Source organism: Bactrocera latifrons, unplaced genomic scaffold, assembly GCF_001853355.1.
Source record: "Bactrocera latifrons isolate USDA-ARS-PBARC rearing strain unplaced genomic scaffold, ASM185335v1 scaffold_41, whole genome shotgun sequence".
Taxonomy (NCBI): Eukaryota; Metazoa; Arthropoda; class Insecta; order Diptera; family Tephritidae; genus Bactrocera; species Bactrocera latifrons.
This window is the reverse complement of record NW_017537057.1, coordinates 763880-783123: the sequence shown is the minus strand read 5'-3', so window position 1 is coordinate 783123 and position 19244 is coordinate 763880. Positions and strand designations below refer to the sequence as shown.

Sequence of the window (19244 nt, the reverse complement as noted above, 5' to 3'; positions counted from 1 at the left end):
TGTCTTTGTCTTTGTCTTTGTCTTTGTCTTTGTCTTTGTCTTTGTCTTTGTCTTTGTCTTTGTCTTTGTCTTTGTCTTTGTCTTTGTCTTTGTCTGTGTCTTTGTCTTTGTCCTTATCCTTATCCTTATCCTTATCCTTATCCTTATCCTTATCCTTATCCTTATCCTTATTCGTATCCTTATCTTATTCTTATCCTTAGCCATATCCATATGCTTATCCTTATCCATATCCGTATCCTTATCATCAGCCTTATCCTTATCCTTATTCTTAGCATTATCCGTATTGTTATCCGTATCCTTATCCTTATCCATATCCTTATCCTTATCCTTATGCTTATCCTTATCCTTATCCTTATCCTTATCCTTAGCCTGTTCCTTATTCTTATCCCTATCGCTATCCTCATCTTTATCTTTTCCAAATCAATCGGACTCTATTTGCAGAACTTTACTTTTCAATGGAAAAAATATCAGTTCTTCCTTAACTAAACGGGTTAACGAAAATTACTTTCTCTAAGACTTGCTAATCTTCAAGTGATCTAATAAGAATTAATAAATAACGGTCTTTCAAACTGTGAGCAAATTCTTGACCTACACATAACATTTCTACCGAATTTCAATTARCTCAATGACGCCACAGGCAGTCTCCTTCGTTGTCAAATAATAATCACCACRAAGCAGCGATAATACTCAAAATACACTTTGTTGTAAGCGCCAGGTAGGGGTTCAATTCGTTTGATCTTAGAAAACAACAAGTAAATAAATATGCCTCCACCGGCTAACGAGCACACCCACCAACCAAGCTACTAACCCACCACTAGCTCCTAAGCGGCTTTCGAGCGAAGCGTGGCATAAGTGAAGCTGCCATCAAATTATATGTAAACGAAGCGCTCCCGACAACACTCGCAAGTGGATATCCTATAATTTCCACCCAACCAATTACGCCCATAATTACATGTAATACTGCRCACACAMACAYAAACATCACATATAACAAACACATAAGCTCAGAAAAGTAGTTTAGACGCCAAGCGGAAGTTGTCTTGCTTCTCTTTAATAWACAAATAGACAAACGCTATGAGGACACCTCCTCATGTATGTATATGTATATATGTATAATTATTTGTGTTTGCCTGCGGCTACGTATGCAGTCGGGTGGGCTGACAGCTGTGCGTGTGAATTAAACGGACATTTTGCGGTAAATGGCGTGTCCCTCGGTGACTTGATGCACGTTAGTGACTCCAACTGCCGCAACGATTTCAATGGTAACTATCGTGCCGTTCATCGTTGTTGGTTTATTTGTTGTAAAACAGTCACCACCGTGACAACATCAACATTATACTGTTTGTTTTTGTTTTTGTTTTCATGCAAGTAGAGGAGAAAAATTGTGAAGTCAAAGTGTTAAACTCGATTCGAGTGAGTCAACTTTAAGTGTCACTTTATTATACTCGGTTCAATTATAGTTGGCTTTCATGGTTTCATGGCTCACAGCTGACACATGGTGTGGGTTGCCGCACTTCAACGATAATCATTATGGGTGCAATTATTGAAGTATGAGATGAGAGGTCGCAAACTTTGTGTAAGCTTGGAGTGGATTTAATTGAAATAAGAGAAGCTGAAATTAGTTAACAACTGTAACTGTTATTTCAGAGCAAAGTGAGTGATTTGGTCAAGGGTTCAAAAACTGAGGTTAAATGTTAGGCTGTTAAGTTGAGTAATGGTTAAGGTTATGTCTCGGATTTTGATGTTGAGTTTTTCTGTGGTTTAGTGATCTGTCTCATTTGTATCTAGGCTAAGTATCTCACTGGTAAACTGAAGCCCTAATTTTCGTTTTCAGTGTGAGATTGTTGATCATATCTTTTCAACTTTAAAAGCTGTATCCAGATAATGTAATTTAAACACATTACAAGAATCCAATAAATATTCTGAGAAATGTTCCAGAGTGGATGGAAGATGGAATACCTCAGTTTTTTCCTTCATCGTGTGAAGACGCGTATGTGAACTCCCTAAAGTCTAGAAATCATCGATTGCTCAATACTTATTCTGTTGATTGAAAAATGTTCTCAGGCCAACGTTTTCACATTGAGGATGTGAATGAACAATACATTTTATGAAAGTAATCAATTTATCAATTACCAGCTTAACCTATAGAGGTTCTGCAACTGCGATCTCACAGAACCGGTTAGCAGATTAGAGTGGAGCTGACAACTGTTCGTCATTGATTAAAATTTGGAATTATTACACGATTATAGGATGAAAAAAGCAAAGACGTTCAAATCAGAAAAATGGGCTCACTCGAATATAGTGAATCTACCTACCTGTCGTGTAACCGGCTACTAAATTAACGATAGACTCGACTAACGATCAGCTGTTATACTTTCGTATGTTATTCATTCTGTATTTTTTTATTGATTAAAATACATCAGTTAATTGTTCTTTTATCAATGTTCACAACCAAATTTACAATCCAGACAACAACCCCCAGAGTTAAGCACAGCCAAATTTACAGAATGGACATCAACCCGCCGAGTCACACTCCAGTTTCAACTGGATTTGAATTCGATTAAGAATTAAAGTGTTAAAATAATGTTTTAAAGAAAAAGGCTGTAATGCTTCGTAAACCTAAGTTTATTACTTTTTCGATAAATGTTTTAAGCTACTTTCGGCCAATGAGAGAGAATTTTTTTCTACCAGGACAAGGACCGCCCGCATACATCGTTAACTATGGGACCTTGGTGGGGAAGTACTTATGCATACAACTTACAGACCATTTACAAAAACACAAAACTCTACATTTCGTTAGGTTAGATGGTTAATCCCTCAGCAAGGCGGAGGAGACAGGTTTATTTAACGCTCATGAAGACAAACGATACTCTAGTAGGATATCAGTGGTCGACAAAATGCTCCAAACCTATCTGCATAAGTGCTTTATTCTTTTTTCGTTATTTCATCACGATGTCTGAAGGCAAAAGAGGGACTTTCGAGCAAGTAGTGTTGATATGATTCTGTCTCAACTTCTTCCAAAAAGCTGGCACCCAGTAAAATACTCAAAAATAGCATGATTACCAATAATTTAATCATAAAACTACTCGATGCTGGAAGAAGGAAGAGATATCCTTTCAATAATAATAAGATCGTAGTCAACAAACTCACGGCAAACATCGCTTAGCTACTAACGGAATGGATAGTCACAACTCAAGAAGTCTACGCTCTAGACTAGTAGTTCTATTGCTAAGTTTATGTCAGCCATTGTCGCTTGGAAGACGGCGCAGAAGGGAGCTTTAAACTGGAGTCGATGGCAAGTTTCCGACTGTGTACGCTTCCACCCACTCTCTCCGGCTAGTCTCTTCGACCTGGTAATCCAAGTATTTTGGAATGTAATCCGAGGCTGTTGTTCCCCTTTTCATTGGTAGGGTTTTTTACGTGGCAGGTCCTAAACTCAGCACAAACCCTGGGGAGAGGATGTTCCATCTTCGCAATTTAGCTTGACGGATGATTTTTGGCTGCCCAGAGGGTACTTGATTTAAGGCCTAAAGTCGTAAGCTGCTTGTGCAATATGTAAAAGTATTGTTTGACGCCACTCCCAAGTGATTGGCGCTCAGAAAACTTTCCTCACTTGCGTGAATTCTCCACATGGCTCCATCCTTGGCATGTATTCATAGTGTGTAAGGATTTCAGACCGTTAAATATCAAAGTTAGCTAAATAGCCTTATTCCCTTAGTCGGTGGGCAGCTTTCGCGGTCCCACCTATATTCACCTGATCTTATTTTAGATGAAACTATTGGACTTTTATGTAAACATGTGAGTATCTAGCTGAGTGCTAAATTTAAAACTGAGCAAAGAATCATCAATCCGGAATAAACTTTAACTTAACGCACGCAATTAAGCAATTCTATGAACATGTTTATCTATGTCTGTATTTATGTTCCCCCACATCGTTGCGCAAGACGGTGACACCTCATGGCGATAATTTGCCGCAAATTCTAAGTAATTAGAACACAGAAGAAATAGGAGAGATTTCGCTTTAGTTTCTCCCATTTCCCTGTCGTCTGACATGGACTACAGTTAATTGCCGACGAAGCAACAAGCAGTTGACGCCTTAGATTGGACACACATGCATACGATAGGGTGTTGCCATATAGTTGTATGCATTAATCAACAAACTGCTAAAGTGAACATAATTTGACTCCACTTAAGTGTATACTTAACAAATGCAAATTACCCACACAAACACACACACATGCAGCTAGTAAATATGTGTAAATATGTATTTGTGGCATTAAATTGTGTTTGCTCGTTTGGAGGCAACTGGTGGCCCATCAGCAATTAAAGCAAATTTCCAACGCATCCCCAAAAGCCAACACGGCGCACCCAGCACCATTGGTTTTCATTTTCATTTTCTTCTTTTTATTTTTATTTGTTTGTGTGCTTTCGCTCTGCTTTTGTCGTGTCCTTCCTGCTTATTAGCGCTCATTGCTCTTTTGACGTAATTTGTTGGCTGCGCTTTCCGCATGCGGCGCCTTCTTCCTGCCACTGACGCTTCCACACGGCGCTTCCTGACTGCCTGCTTGTCGAGGTGCTTATATTATAACTTGTTGTGCGCTTCATTACTCTTATTGCTGTTGTTGTTGTGTCTTTTTTGTCGTTTGCACTTGCCTTTGCCTGCTGAACTGCTGCGGCTGCCACAGTGTGGTTCATTATTACAGGAGGCTAATTAATTTCATTAGTTGGCAGAAAACAAGGTGAAGACAACCACAATTACAAACAGACAACCAACAGCCACAACAACAACAGCAGCGGCAAGAATGACAACAAAATATGACCGCAGCAGCACCGGCGGTGTTGCTAATGATGCTCATGCAGTGCTTAGACTCATGAATATATGCACAAACGTGTGTGTGTGTGTATGTGTGGGCTTTTGCTACATTACGTAGCATACCTTCTGGCGCATCAGCTGGGCGCACACACATGCGAGCGCACATTAAGGCCAGCAGGCAAGCACCGACAAACGGCTGTCATCAAAGACAGCACAAACGCGGTCGGAGTTAGTCAGGAAGACTACACGCCGCCGGAAATGTAGATACTTATACCGTTATGTATTACATGTTTGCAGTGTGTGTGTGTGTGTAATTATGATTGTTAATGAAATTGGAATGCATGTTATCATGTGTATTCCATTTGTGTCTAATAGCCAGCCAGTTTGTGTGTGTCCGTCCTTCTTGCTTGTATTAGTATGCATATTTAATTGCCGGTTGCCTTCAAACAACCCCGGCGCTACAACAACAACGACTCAGTTAACTACAATAGCAATATTATCTATATTTTATTGGCTAAAATATGCGGAATAGATTAGCATGATTGAATTAATTTGCGTTAAGCAGAATAAAAGGAACAAGGCATTGTTGAAATGCCAGAAGAAATTAAAGGAACAAAAGATAAATCGTTGATGCGTAGAGCGAGTGATCAGAGTGATTTTGTCTGCATTATTTCTTCAACTCAGCGCAACTACTTTCACTCTTCTCTTCGGCCTGGATCACTTTCAGCACTCAAGAAAAAATATCTTTACTTCGGAGCTGCCCTTAACGCTTCAAAATATAATGTAGTGAGGTGAGCCTATATATTGGAAGGGCGCTAAAAGTTTTAAGAAGAAGACAATGTAAGATAGGTTAAAATTAAATATTTTGGAAGAATAGATTAGTGTCTTTAAGTCCAAAAATATATTACATTCACTAACCTGTTCACTAAATATTCACATCAATGACCTATGAAATGAAAGCGGTACATTTAGTCTGAACTAAAAAATGTCAACTTTTTATATATCGATGGTTTATACCTATGAAAAGTTTCTATTTCTAAACAATGGCACCAAATTTCCAAATCCGCAATCTTATCCGTACTGGACGCAGTGACAAGCATCTACACGAGTGGGTGCAAACTTGATAATCGAGTGGGTTGTGGTATCTTTTCAGCATAATTCGACACCAAAATCGCTTACCGTCTACCAGGCATCTACATTGTCTTCCAAGGTGAGATAACAGCAATTAAAGAAACACCTTTTATTCTAGAAGCACAAAATTAAATATATCTAAACATTTATACATACAGGCAAGCGGCTTTGAAATCATTAAACCCGCTTAGGGTTTCTTCAAAGAATGTGAAAAGATACCATGATCTTTGGACGACCTAACATCAAAGTTCACAATAAACCTGCAATGAGTTCCAAGACGTACTGATATATCTGGTAACGGCAAAGCACATGAACTAGCCAGAGCAGGCACCACCCTACTATTAGACTACAGAAAAGAGCGTATTTGTATGCCTCTGGCTGATTGTTGATTTCTAATCGACAAAAATATTATTAAGATCGCTGAGCCTCGTTATGGTCAGTCACTGACTTACGCAACAAACAAACAAACGTTACATGTATGGAAGAGGGCCTGCACATGCAGACTACAAAAATTCGAGAGGAACAATACGAGTATAAGAACTCTAATAGGGGCGTCAATAAATCAGTGTCTGAAGCTGCCAAAAGGTAAAAGAAGAATAGACGATAAAACAACTTGACTCTTGACAATGTCTCGGAGGTTATAAAAAAAAAAAAAAAAAAAAAAAAAAAAAAAAAAAAAAAAAAAAAAAAAAAAAAAAAAAAAAAAAAAAAAAAAAAAAAAAAACGAACTTAATCACAAGCACTGGGTGGTTCAGAGATTTCAAAATGTAGTGACAGGATTTTAATCACAAAGGTTTCAAAATGGCCATTCTAAAGACCTAGCTTTGTCATCAGACCTCAATTGCATCACTTCATCAGTTTATTTAATTAATTGTTTGTTTTTTGTTTTGATTTTATTTATGTGTTTCTCTTAAATCTATATTTTTCTAAATCTATTTGAGGGATATGCCGGAGACAAACGATCCGATCACTACCAGATTTTATTCTTCATGTTTTGTATATATTTCTATCAAAATAACCATACAATAATCTACCTAAAAGGAAAGCAATCATTCACTATGAGCTGTTCCAGCCTAGCCGAACGATTGATTCTATATTTCACTGTCACAACTGATGAGATTTGAGCAAGCAATCGGAAGAAAGCGGACAGAAATTATCAACAGAAAGTACTTCATCTTCCATCAGGACAACGGTAGACCACATACATCTTTGTTTACTCGGCAAAAACTGGGAGAGATTGGTTGGCTTCAAGCCTGTGAAAACTATTAAAAGTGGACTTTTGGCAGACCAAAAAAAAAAAAAAAAATTATGAGAAAAATTCACCTTTTTTCTAATCCCGTTATTTTTTCTATTAATGTTTCTTTTTTGGGATATTTTTACGGGCAATATCTTTGAGTGGAATTTTGTTTCTTTGCTCAGGTTTCCGTCGATCGCCAAAGCTCAAAAAACGTTTAGTAATTCTTTTTCAAAACTTTTACTGTACTTAAAATTCAATTTAACATGGACCTTTATTTTTTTGCTTTCACATCATTCGCTTTGGTTTGTGTTTTTTTAAAGCAGCACAGTACTAATTTAATTATAATTTTTGTGTAATTCCATAAATCATATATTTGAAGATCTCTTTATAGAAAAAAATACATAAACTTATGGAAAATTGGTAATGAGTAAGCTAAAGGTATCAAACAAAAGCAGAATGTAGCTTGACTTACTTTGGTTAATAGTTAGTTAGTTAATTTTGTTAAAAGCTTTTGCTCAGACTTGAGTAAGGTACTAAGTATATAAAACATTAACTGAAATATCTCTCTGTAAAATGTAAATATTAAATCTCGTTTGCAAAGAAAGTCTCTTAATGAGTACTAAAGCCTTACACAGCCTAAACTTAATCAAGACAAGTGCAGAAAATTATTATAGAAGCAAAAAATTATAACCCTAGATACTAATAACCATTTTAATAGCACAGGTAAGTTCTTCCATTAATTTGACAAACTAAAATACCTTATGTACTTGCTCATTTCTTACCTAGCCTTGCTAATCTTTTCCTAACTTTATTAATGACTTACCTTGTATGAGCCCAAATTCTTAACAGAGCACGCCAATTTGACATTTCGGCCCGCTGGCACTGTTATATTATCAATGACGTCCGTAAATTCAGGATCTTCAGAGTCAACTGCAAGTAAGAGCAAAGGAGAGAGCAAAAAATTAAACAGATAAAACGCAGAGCATTAATAAATGTCAGAGGATTTGGTAATAAATTACAACACTTGGTACTACAGTATTTTTTGTATGTATGTATGCCTTTATATAGTATATATTTTATTTTATGTGAATACCACATTTGCCTCCGAGGCTTCAGAAGACATGCTGCTGCAGTCTTGCCACAATAACTCACCATTTAACGAATTGTGGCGTACGAACAGCTGTAGGGCGACTGCGCCAGTCATTATTTCGTTAATTACCTTCACTTAACAATTATCTCATTGATGTATAAGCGTTTTTGCAGCAAGAATATTCATATCATATTTTCATTGCATTAAACAGCCTTTGCTGGCTTAGCTTCGGGGGCTGAAACAAATTTGGTTTATTCGTGTGTTCTAAGATTAATTGCAGGCGAAGGTTGGCTTAAGTTAATCTTTTATAGTTAAATGAGAGACGATGTATTGCTATCGCAATAGCTCGCTTTAGGGTGTGCAATATTTTAGTGTTATTTCAGTAGAACCAGAGAGGGAGAGTAATGATAATTTGTAGTCCTTATTTAGGAGTAAGTGTGTTGAGGATAAAATGGGATAAGAGAAAAGGTCAACTATTTTTTATCTTCATCAATTTGAGGTATCACACTGAACAGAGAAACTTCATTCAAACGTTTGCGACTGAGATAAAAGCAATGAAGGCGAGTATAAGATGAAAAGGGGGAAGAAGTACTACCGAAAAAAGTTAAGTTAGGTCAAACAGGTCAACCGTTCTGCCATACGTAATCTTATACCGAGAACTCTGTAGCTCCTAGCTATCTATGATTTGTTTTAGATAAGGTTGGACAGAATCATAAGACCTTCCTGCACCTTCTGCTTGTATCGTCAATTTGCCAACAACCCTTTTGGAGTTTTTTTCAGACCGTGTAAGTAAACAGCATACGCGTTTTTCTTCGAAAACTTCTTCACGTAGTTTTTGTGGACTTACGCATTTACTTCACGGTAATTTAAATTAAAAAGTCTTACTGTTTTTCCCACAATAGTATATATTGGTGATTTCAGTATTTCGGAAGCTTTAAGTTTGGTCATACATGATGCTTCGAGCACTAGACTCCGGCGCCCATTCCATTGTTCATTTTGAAACCGTCTGTGTAGATGTTGTGAGTTTTTATAGTGAGTCCCATGCTGCTGCCTACTCCATTCTCTTATGGTGAGACTGGTAGTAAATTTCTATATAAGGACTTTTTTGTCACACTTTTACTGCTGCTTTACACCTTCAAGAGACTATCAAGTTCTTTAAAAATGATCAGGGTGACGAGCAGAGTCGATTCGGTCATGTCTGTCCGTCTGCATGTCGTGAAGTAGTCCCTCATTTCTTGGGTTACCAATCTGATATTTTGCACCCATTATGTTCTTTTCCAGAAGCTGCTCATTTCTCGAAATAGCTAATATCGGACTGCCATTACAACCTGTCTGCACTTACAATCTGATCGAGCAACGTTAAAATTTCCGAACAAATTGTTCAAATCGAATAATTATGGTATACAGCTATCCTGCGCACCAGCTGGAAAGGTTTAGCTCAATGTTTTTCCTTGGATGCAAACCGATGGCGGAACGTGCCGCTAATTTGAACAGCAGTGGCACAGTCTACTGCAAAAGCACAATGCTCCTTGGATACGGAAGTGATGTAGACATTATACTTGTGCAAGTAGGTCTTTACAACAGAGTCTTCAAAGCAGTATTTTTCAGCAAAGAAAATGAAAAGAAGGAGTTTGATCTTGTGGTGAACGATGACAAGACAAAGTATCTGGAGGCTACACAAAAAGATTTCACGCTTCTTGACTAAAGACTAAAGATTTTATACCTTGGTACCAGCACAAATTCAACCAATAATGTAGGCCTGGAGATCAAGCGCAAAATAACTCCTGTAAATAGGTCCTACTTTGGTATCGGTAGGAAACTGAAAGCAGATACAACTTTCAATGAACAAAAATTGGCTCGACAAGTTTCTCATTATTTCCGACCTGTTATACGCCGCACGTGCTGGGGCGATGACGACCAGAGATTAGAAAGCACTTTGAGCATTGGAAAGAACTGTTATTTCTAAGATCTTTGGAGTCGCCTGCGTAACCGATGAATATTGAAGAATATGGAACCACGAATTGTATAAACTCTACGGTAACATGAATATATGAAGCGAACAAATTGTTCATAATGCGCATAAAAACTCAACAAATATGCTGGTTATGTCGTTTGCAGGGAAGAGCATAAACTCCTTCGATTCGAGATCCATGGCTGGACAAGGGAAGCAAGAACACCCACGCATCCAATGGAAGCACCCAGTGCCTAACCACCATTCGTAATCTTGCAAACGATGACTGACGAAGTTTTGCATTTTCGGCCCAAACTGATCAAAGCAAACCCTTGGCAGATTCAGTTCTACATATTTTTGCTATAAGAAATGCGACTGTGAAAGGTATTATATGTAGCTTCCCGCCTACCCCAGTTAACACCAAGCTGATACTTTAAGCTTTCAAATTATGAAAATATTGCTAACAGCAGTAAGCGGGAAAATAGGTCATGGTCGCGCTAAAAAGCAAAATTTTTTTAGATTTCACGAATCAAAAATTACATTTTAATCACTTCAAATTTGTCAAGAGCAGTTAACTGGCGTCGCAACTCAACAAAGTTTGACGAAAGCAAAAAAAAAACCCAGAAATTAATACTCTAAATTTAAAAACTGCGTAAACCTCGGCAAACTCGCCACAAATTCAGGTTGACCCACTCCATACAGCCCACTAACCACGAACTATGAAATTTGGTAAGCCAAACTACAACAAAAACAGAAAACCTCAAACTGGCAACGAGAAATTCCGCCCCAAAATAAGTTAGACCAATTATCATAGCAATAATGGTATGCCAAGTCAACAGCTGTTAGCTGCCAGTTATCGGCAGTCGGCCGTGGACGCAGCAGGAGGCAGCAACAAGAAGCGACTAAACTTTGCAACAACAATGCGCACAACAACTATATCTAAATATATATATATATGTATATATATATAGCGGGCAACTAAATCAACAACTAAAATAGCCATATAACAGTAACGCTAACACAACAATAACAGCAATGCCAATAAGAGCCCACAAGAGTACCGAAACAACAACAACGATGCCGCCAACAAAAACTTTCGGCATGCAAAATGAACACTTCATCAAGTGTTTAGCCATTTCACTTGGCTTCGTTGCTTTGTTGCCTCATTTTTGTTGTCGTCGGTCGTCGCAGGATGCCCGCTTTGTAGTTGTTGCTGTTGTCGGCATTGTATTTTCAGCTTGTTTGCGAGCAATGATGACGTAAAGTTCTTGTTTTATTTTTCTCTTCACTTGCATTATTTTTATTTTTGATTTTTCCGTCCCTGTTTTTGTTACCTCACCTTGCCGCCGGCTGCCGCTGTGCCCTCGTGGTCCATGCGCCGTGCGGATAAGCTAAATAGTTGCCTCCTGCTTGTTGTGTTTTGAATATTTTAGAGCTGATTGGTATGCCTGGTTGGTTAGCCAGTGGCACGTCTGGTCTGGTCGCTTGGTGGCCCCCACTATTGTCGGCTCCTTGTTGGCTTTAGTTTTGTATTCCACTTTATTGTTGTTGTTGGTGCTGTTATGTCGGTTGTTCGTTCGCTTAACTATTTCTGTCCTTGACGTGCTGCTACACAATAGCTTAAATCATGGTTATTATGTACACAAATCTGAGACCATTTTCAATGCTGATATTGAATATTAGCAGAAACGCAGTGCAAACTAACACACAGCCAAGCAAACAGATGTACATACATACATACTACACACAAAGAAACGCACCTAAGCAGTCTCGGACAGACAGACAATGTGCTGAAAGAAGTGGAGTAATAAAGTGCGCTCATATCAATACTTACATGGATTACTAATAAGTTATATTAGATATATGACTAATTGATATGTATACTTATCGACATGCTCTTTAGGAAACACAAGCTTCGATTACAAGGTCAATTGAAAAATGGAGTTTATGTTAAAAACACGATCCACAAAGGGATCCTAGGTTAAGTTAAAAGGTCGATCCAACACCTGATCCCGGATTAGGTTAAAAGGAAGACCCAAAAATGGAGCCTAGGTTTGGTTACAAGTCTGATCCAGAACGGATCCTAGGTTAGGACAGAAGGTAAATCCAAAGACGAATCATGGGTTAGGTTAAAGGTCGATCCAAAGATGGGCCCAAAGTTAGGTTAAAACGTCGATTCAAAAATCCTTAGTTATGTTAAAAGGTCGATTCAAAAGGAACTTAAATTTGATTAAAAAGTCGATGCAAAAATGGTATACAATTGAACAGCTAAGAACACCGGTCGATTTAATACCCAAATATGTTCTGCTAAGAATAAAAGAAAAAATCTGAAAGACACTCAAAGCGTTTTGAGCTTGTCACAAATGCGCCCAAAATATGACTGCCAAGATACTTCCACATCAGTCTTTTAAAACCTGAAATAAGCAGGATCAAATTCGTGGTAGTTACCATTTCATATTTCTCCATTCAACTGTCATCAGCGACCAATTAGGCAAACTCTAGTTAGAGCTTATACGATTAAGAAAAGATGAACCTTACTGTGACTAAGAAGTTCAGAGGAACCTTCTATGATCCCTATTCGGATCTTTCAATTGCGCAAGTGCCAGTTGTTGACCAGCTCATACGAAGACCAGAGTTCCAACGATAGAACTCAAGCCGAAAACAGAGACCAAACTCGTTCATAAAAAGTGTAATCGAAACCACGTTGCCTTCTCTTGAGAGCTCATCGGCTTTGCAATTGCCAGGTATTCCGTTAGGGCGAGGTGCCCAGATGGGCCAGATAAACGAAGTTAGACACAAAAACTTAAAGCACATAGTTGAAGCTCAAAGCTAACCCACTGAGTTTCGACTCATCCGCGAAAAAACTCACTGTGCCGCTTTTCCAGCAGCTTCGCTCCATCTGCCTATCCTTCGTCGGTATGTGCGCTGAGAAAAAGCTGTCAGGATAAGACTCTGCGTGGCAGTGTTTTGAATTTTCAGAGTTGTTGTCGAAGAATAAGGGAATTTTAGAGCAACCTTTATGGTTTCCTTCATGTTCCCGGCTTGACGGCTATATCTTTGGTAATGACATCTCTTGAAAAGTATTCGGCGCAGTAAAATTCTGTCGGAAAGACCCAAAACTTGGCTTAAAATTTAGGATTTTCCTCGAAAATTTCCTACTGGACATAAACGACCTGCGAAATCTTTCGGCACAACAACAAATCTTATCTCCTATAAACCCATACACGCACACTACCCAAATACAGCTTACGTTGTGGCGACTGTAGCAAATAATTAATTGCAATAATATTGAGTTGTTGACTGAGTGGGTTTGTGCTTGCGGATGCACACACATCCACATACAGACAGTTATATATGGTAAACAAACAACACAACACTGTTTGGCCACAAATCTCAAATGTACACAATCCACAAGCAAAACTACATACACCGTAATATCCATTATTGCAACACATGAGCTGCTTAATAACAAGACATTTGCCTCGCCCACAAGCCGGCCCAGCAGAACGCCCACAATTCGGCAGGATAACGACAGCAAGCTAAGCAAGCACTCGCCTCCTTAAGATGCCAAAGCCGCCCACATGGTTAAGTGGTTTCTGAGGCTGGCAACTTCGAGCGTCCACAGCCGCCGCGTATGAATGAAGTGAAGCAGCCAGGCCTTCGATGAGTCGAGCAGCCAAGTGGCCTCAGCAACCGTCCGTCGCTCCAACTGGTTGGAATTGTTGTTTCAAGTGTAAAATTATATGCGGTCTTAGTGTCATTGTTGTGGTTGTTTTGTGGCTTGTTGTGGCAACAATTGAGCAAATGTCCTCCTCAAATGGAGTACAATAAACTTATGCAAATGATTGAACGTGGATGGGCACTTATGTGGAAATGAAAACGAATAGATTTGCTTCTTTGGTAATACGATATTTGCTTAGTGAAAGTTCTTGATCATTTCCATCGAACGACTTTGATTTACGAACCGGAAAATTTATGCAAATTAAAGTAGTTTATTTGTTAGCAATTTGATGAAGCAATTCTAAGCGAGAGAAATGAAGTTGCATGTATATGGTAGTGTAGGAACAATTGAAGATGCAAGAGTAAAGGATTGACCCAGAATTTAATTAAGGTCAAGAGAGATGAAATTTTAAAGAAAAATTATAGAAAAAACGGTGAAGATTAAAGTATTTTTTTTTTTTAATGGGAAATTATACTTTCTGTTGGTAATCATTGATTTTCTAAGTAAGCTTGCGACAGAAAAATATAAAAAAAATTAAAGCGAAACGAAAAAGCATTTTCTACTCCACTGCCCAGCTTTTGCAACAGTGAGGATGAAATATCTCGGCAGTCGACAAAGAAGAAACTTATATCAACCGTCTCAACAAATTTTTGATAAACTCAAAATTTTCTGTAAATTTGTATGATTTATAATTAGGAAATGTAAATATCACAACGAACCGGTGTTCCAAAGCGTTAAAGTGAGTTCCTAGAACTAGAAAAGTGGAAATGTGTTTCTAGACATATCAGTTTAATTTTCGTGGCTGATCTCGGCAACTGATAACACGGAGTTCAAATCTCAGTTAAAGAGCAAGAGACCCTTATTTAACGTCGAGGTGGTTTGAGTCCAACACAACTTTGATGAGACTAACACTTATTCCACCGAATTAGCCCGGTTCACCTAAAGTATGACATTTCCAACTTATTCTAGGTAAAACTGGACAGTAGGTTGGGCGGTCCTCGGTTAAAATTTCTAAAATTTCGTCAATATGTACCTTACTAAGAGCTGCTAGTTCAATAAACTCTCTGCATTATACAAGATGAGTTCCAAAGTAAGCAGGACTTTTTGAATATAGTGCCCCCTGGTGGCGCCATGTATATGTCGACTGGTGCGTTAGAATCTGCTATCTTTATCGATTGTCCAGTGAGACATAACATTTCATGGATTGCAAGTGAAGTTAAGTATTGGGTTATTGCCTTTTAAGTGTCAGTATGTTTGTCTTAGCGGTGTGAAAATGAGCTTCCAACAAAGATTAAATTTTTTTCAAGTTTATGGCGTTGGTTACCTATCCCGTAACAGAGCGTACGAGTGGTTTCAACGTTTTCACAGCGGTCTTGAAAACATAAATGACGATCGACATGTGGGCCAATCAAAATCCGTGATCACCGGAAATTCCATCGAAACTGTGCATGAATTCAGCAAAAATCAGCCGAAATCATTTATTATTTAATTTTATGGAAATCGAATTGAACATCGATTTATCGCAGTTTGACAGAACACTTGAGCTTACGAAAGGTGTGTGCACGGTTTATTTCGCACAAATAGACTGACGACTAAAAATTGCTCTCATCGATCAACGCTTGTGACCGATTATTTGACCAAAAATTTAACCATTGACCATTCCCCGTATTCACCTGATGTGGCACCGTACGACTTCATCTTTTTCGGAAAAATGTATTTGCCCACGAAAGGAAAGCGTTATGCAGACGTAGAGGTCATTCAAAAAACTTGCACCGGCATACTGGCGGCCATACCGACCAACAAGCTAAAACATTCATTCGACATGCTTTTGGACCATGCAAAAAGCTGTATTTCGACAGGTCCGGACTAAAGGAGAAGAGTGTCAGCTATGTAGGGTTGGCAAGGCGTGCAAAATGGTGGCTAGTGAAATGCGGGGACTCGTTGCACGTTGGTCATGTGTACAGCTTCCCTACATCTACGCCATTACTATAATTATCCGTAATACACCATAGATGTCGATGAAAACCGCCCTTTGAACACGCTCCAGCTGTTTAGCTAGTGTGGTTTTTTCCTACCGCCCTACAACAAACAACGACTCCACAGAACATTGTTGGCTTAATTATGGCTTTTAAGGTATGTCTGAGACTGGATATACGTTCAAGCTTTTTATGACTATGTGCGAGTTCAAAGGTTAATTCTTCAAAGGAACTCATCGGTCTAGTCTTTTGTTTACGTTTTGTCTATTTTAACCTAATTTAAGCTCCTATCAGAAGAGTATGGAATAAGATCCCCTAGCAGTAATATTTGTAGCATTTTGGATCGTTCAGATTTGGGAAAAAATATATAGAAATAGCCTTGAGAGCCGAAGTGCATGCTGATTGGATCCCCTTTCTGCGAACTTTTCAGGCAAAGACAAAAAAAAAAGTCTGGTAGTTCCACATCTAGGCTATAGAGCAGCTGCGGAAGCAGGAACAGAAAAGGCGGTGTGAGCCGAGGCGGTGCCGTAGTGCAACTTCCAATCGGCTGCAATGTCTTATCGGACCCGATTGACCCTTTATGTGACTCTTGAGGACTTCCACGTAAAACTTGGCGTTGCCGGTTTGTCCAGTACAGTCGCTGCGGAAGAAAATTAGTCCTATTACATTCCCGACAAGCCCTGTATATAAAAATGCACATACACATATATCTATTTGCTTTCCTTAAACTTCCTTAGTTTATTCGTTTCTTTCATAAAGTCGAGTTAACTTTAAAACTCACCTCTCAAGTAATTTTTGCAGACGTCGAAATATCCGACAAAGCGACAGGTCTGAATAACAAAATGAATGCTCCAAAAATAAATTTTCCAAAAAGTCAACAAGCAAGAAGAACAACACACCACACAAAGAAACCTAAACAAAAACCAGTTTTGTCCATTACATTGGCTCCCCTCCTACCTTTCGCTTTCTCTTAGCGTGCGAACTCGTTTAACTTTGTTGCATATTTCTTGTGGCTGGCTGTTATTGTAGCTGGCCGCTTGCTGCAACACAATGTCACGTGTCAATGCAAGGAAAATGAACTTTTGCGCAAAGAAAAGGTGGACGACAGCAGAAAGGAAGCCGAACTTTGCTTGGAAACTTTGTTGTGGACGTTGCGATTGCTGTGAACTTTTACTTTTTGCTGCGTTGTTGTTGTGTTTTTAAAGGACCCGAACGAGAATAACACTAAAGAAGGAGACTAAAGATTTGCTAGAAAGCGCACGTGGCAAATATTTGGCAGCGCTTGTGCAATTGTAGACGGTACGTGAGGACCGGAGAGGAACGTGTGGGTAATGAAATGCACACATACATGTCTGTCTCTGTGTTTGTGTATGTAATTATATACATGCTCACTGTTATGAAGAGGCATTACCACATATTAGAAGCTCGGTTTCAGCGCAATCTTGGCCAGGTCCACTTGTAGTCCAACAAATGCCGGCCTTACGTAGTCAGTTTTCCTAGAGTAAATACAATTTATGCACACACACACATGCTTATATGCAATTCTAATTCTATAGAAGCTATTTTCGGTTTTCTTTGTTTGTCGCACACGTTCATAGGAATTTTTTTGGCTCAACTGCCAGCTGACTTTCTGCAATTCAGCAACTCCTTTTTAGTGCCGATTAGCCACCACGTAGCTTTGTGGTTCTAATATTTGTTTGGTCGGCCATCGCTTTGTCTCTCCTCACACACGCTCAGCTCGTGCTCTGTCATTTAGCTGCGTCAATGTAGTCTACTAATGGGCGTTTGGCCCAATTTGCAGTAAAACTTCTTCGCTTTCATTTTGCCTTGAATTGCCGTCATATGTTCGCAGTCGTATGCTCATATCAGCGCTGCTCGCACTGCATTCAACTGCACTTAGGAAGCACGCACGCTGCTAACTCTCGCAGATAACTGCTGGCAGCTCGCTCGGTGGCACGTGCGTCTGCACTTTTTCACTCGGCCATTGTTTGTGCCATCTAATTAAAGCGAAAGTACGTATTAGCTTAGTTGCAAGCTACCAGTTGCCAGTTGCCGGTTGCAAGTTGGTAGTTGCATACAGATAATAACCAAAAAATTATGAAGAAAACTTTTATGCAACTTTGCTTGCAATTAATTAGTGCAATTTTCCACAATGTATACGCTTGCCACAACGAAAAAAGCAGCAAAGCGAAAAAAATCTGAAAAATTATTTGAATTTAATTTCAGAAAGTTTTTCGAGTTACCTTGCAGTGCTTGCAACAAGAAGAGTTATGAAATGAAGATAAGATTTGAAAGTGCGCAGAGTTGCATTTTTGAGGAGGAAAATGTTACTGCTTCATATAAAAGTATGCGCACGAAGTTTCCTGCTGAATAATGAACAAAATTAATGAAAAGAGTGAAATGAGTGAAACAATGAGAAGAGAAAGTTTAAGAAGAGAGGGTGCTTGTAATGATAAAAGGAGTTTACTAGCAAAATCGTGTAACTAAACTAGAAATAGTAAAAACTTTGTGCAAAATAATGAATTAAAAGATTATAAAAATGGAAAAATAGTTAAATTCGGTTGCATCGAAGCATAAACAAAAGAGTTCCTATATGAGAACTTGGTTGTGATCGTTGCGTTTGTACGGCAGCCACCTGATCTAGTAGTCCGATCTAAACAATATCTTCAAATATTGTACCATTGCTTTGGCAGATAATACGTGCCAAATTTCGTTATAATATCTTATCAAACAAAAAGTTTTCTGTACAATTACTTAATTTTGATCGGTCAGTTTGTATGGCAGCTATATGCTATAGTGGTCCGATATTGGCGATTCGAACAAATGAGCAGCTTTTTGAGGAGAAAATAATATACGCGAAATTTCAGAGGATATCTCTAAAATTTTAGGACTGTTTGGGTATATACAAACGGACGCTTAGATGGACCTGGCGAAATCAACTCAGCTCGCCGCGCTCAGCATTTATATGGTATAATTATGTATTTTAAAGGGTCTCTTCTGGATATGACAAACTTCGCGGTAAACCTAAGGATTATTGAGTTCATAACATAACAAGTAAGGAAGGGCTATGTTTGGGTGTCACCGAACATTTCAGACTCTCGCATGATAAAGTGATAATCGAGATTTTAGGCGTAGTTGTGAACCGATTTCACCCATCTTCGGTGCATGTCATCAGGGTGTTAACAAGATATTATATACCGAATTTCATTGAAATCGGTGGAGTACTTCCTGAGATATGGTTTTTGGTCCATAAGTGGGCGACGCCAGGCCCATTTTCAATTTTTAAAAAAAGCCTGGATGCAGCTTCCTTCTGACATTTCTTCCG

General features: G+C 38.7%; 1 protein-coding gene across 1 annotated transcript in view; it reads right to left on the bottom strand.

The window, feature by feature from the left end:
• The window catches only part of LOC108972600 (interference hedgehog), a gene marked incomplete at its 3' end in the record, with an annotated part of 228030 nt that overhangs the window by 95817 nt on the left and 112969 nt on the right, over window positions 1-19244 (bottom strand). Inside the window, 1 exon segment of the mRNA XM_018939237.1 lies at window positions 8005-8111. Within this exon segment, the coding sequence (XP_018794782.1) occupies window positions 8005-8111 (107 nt within the window).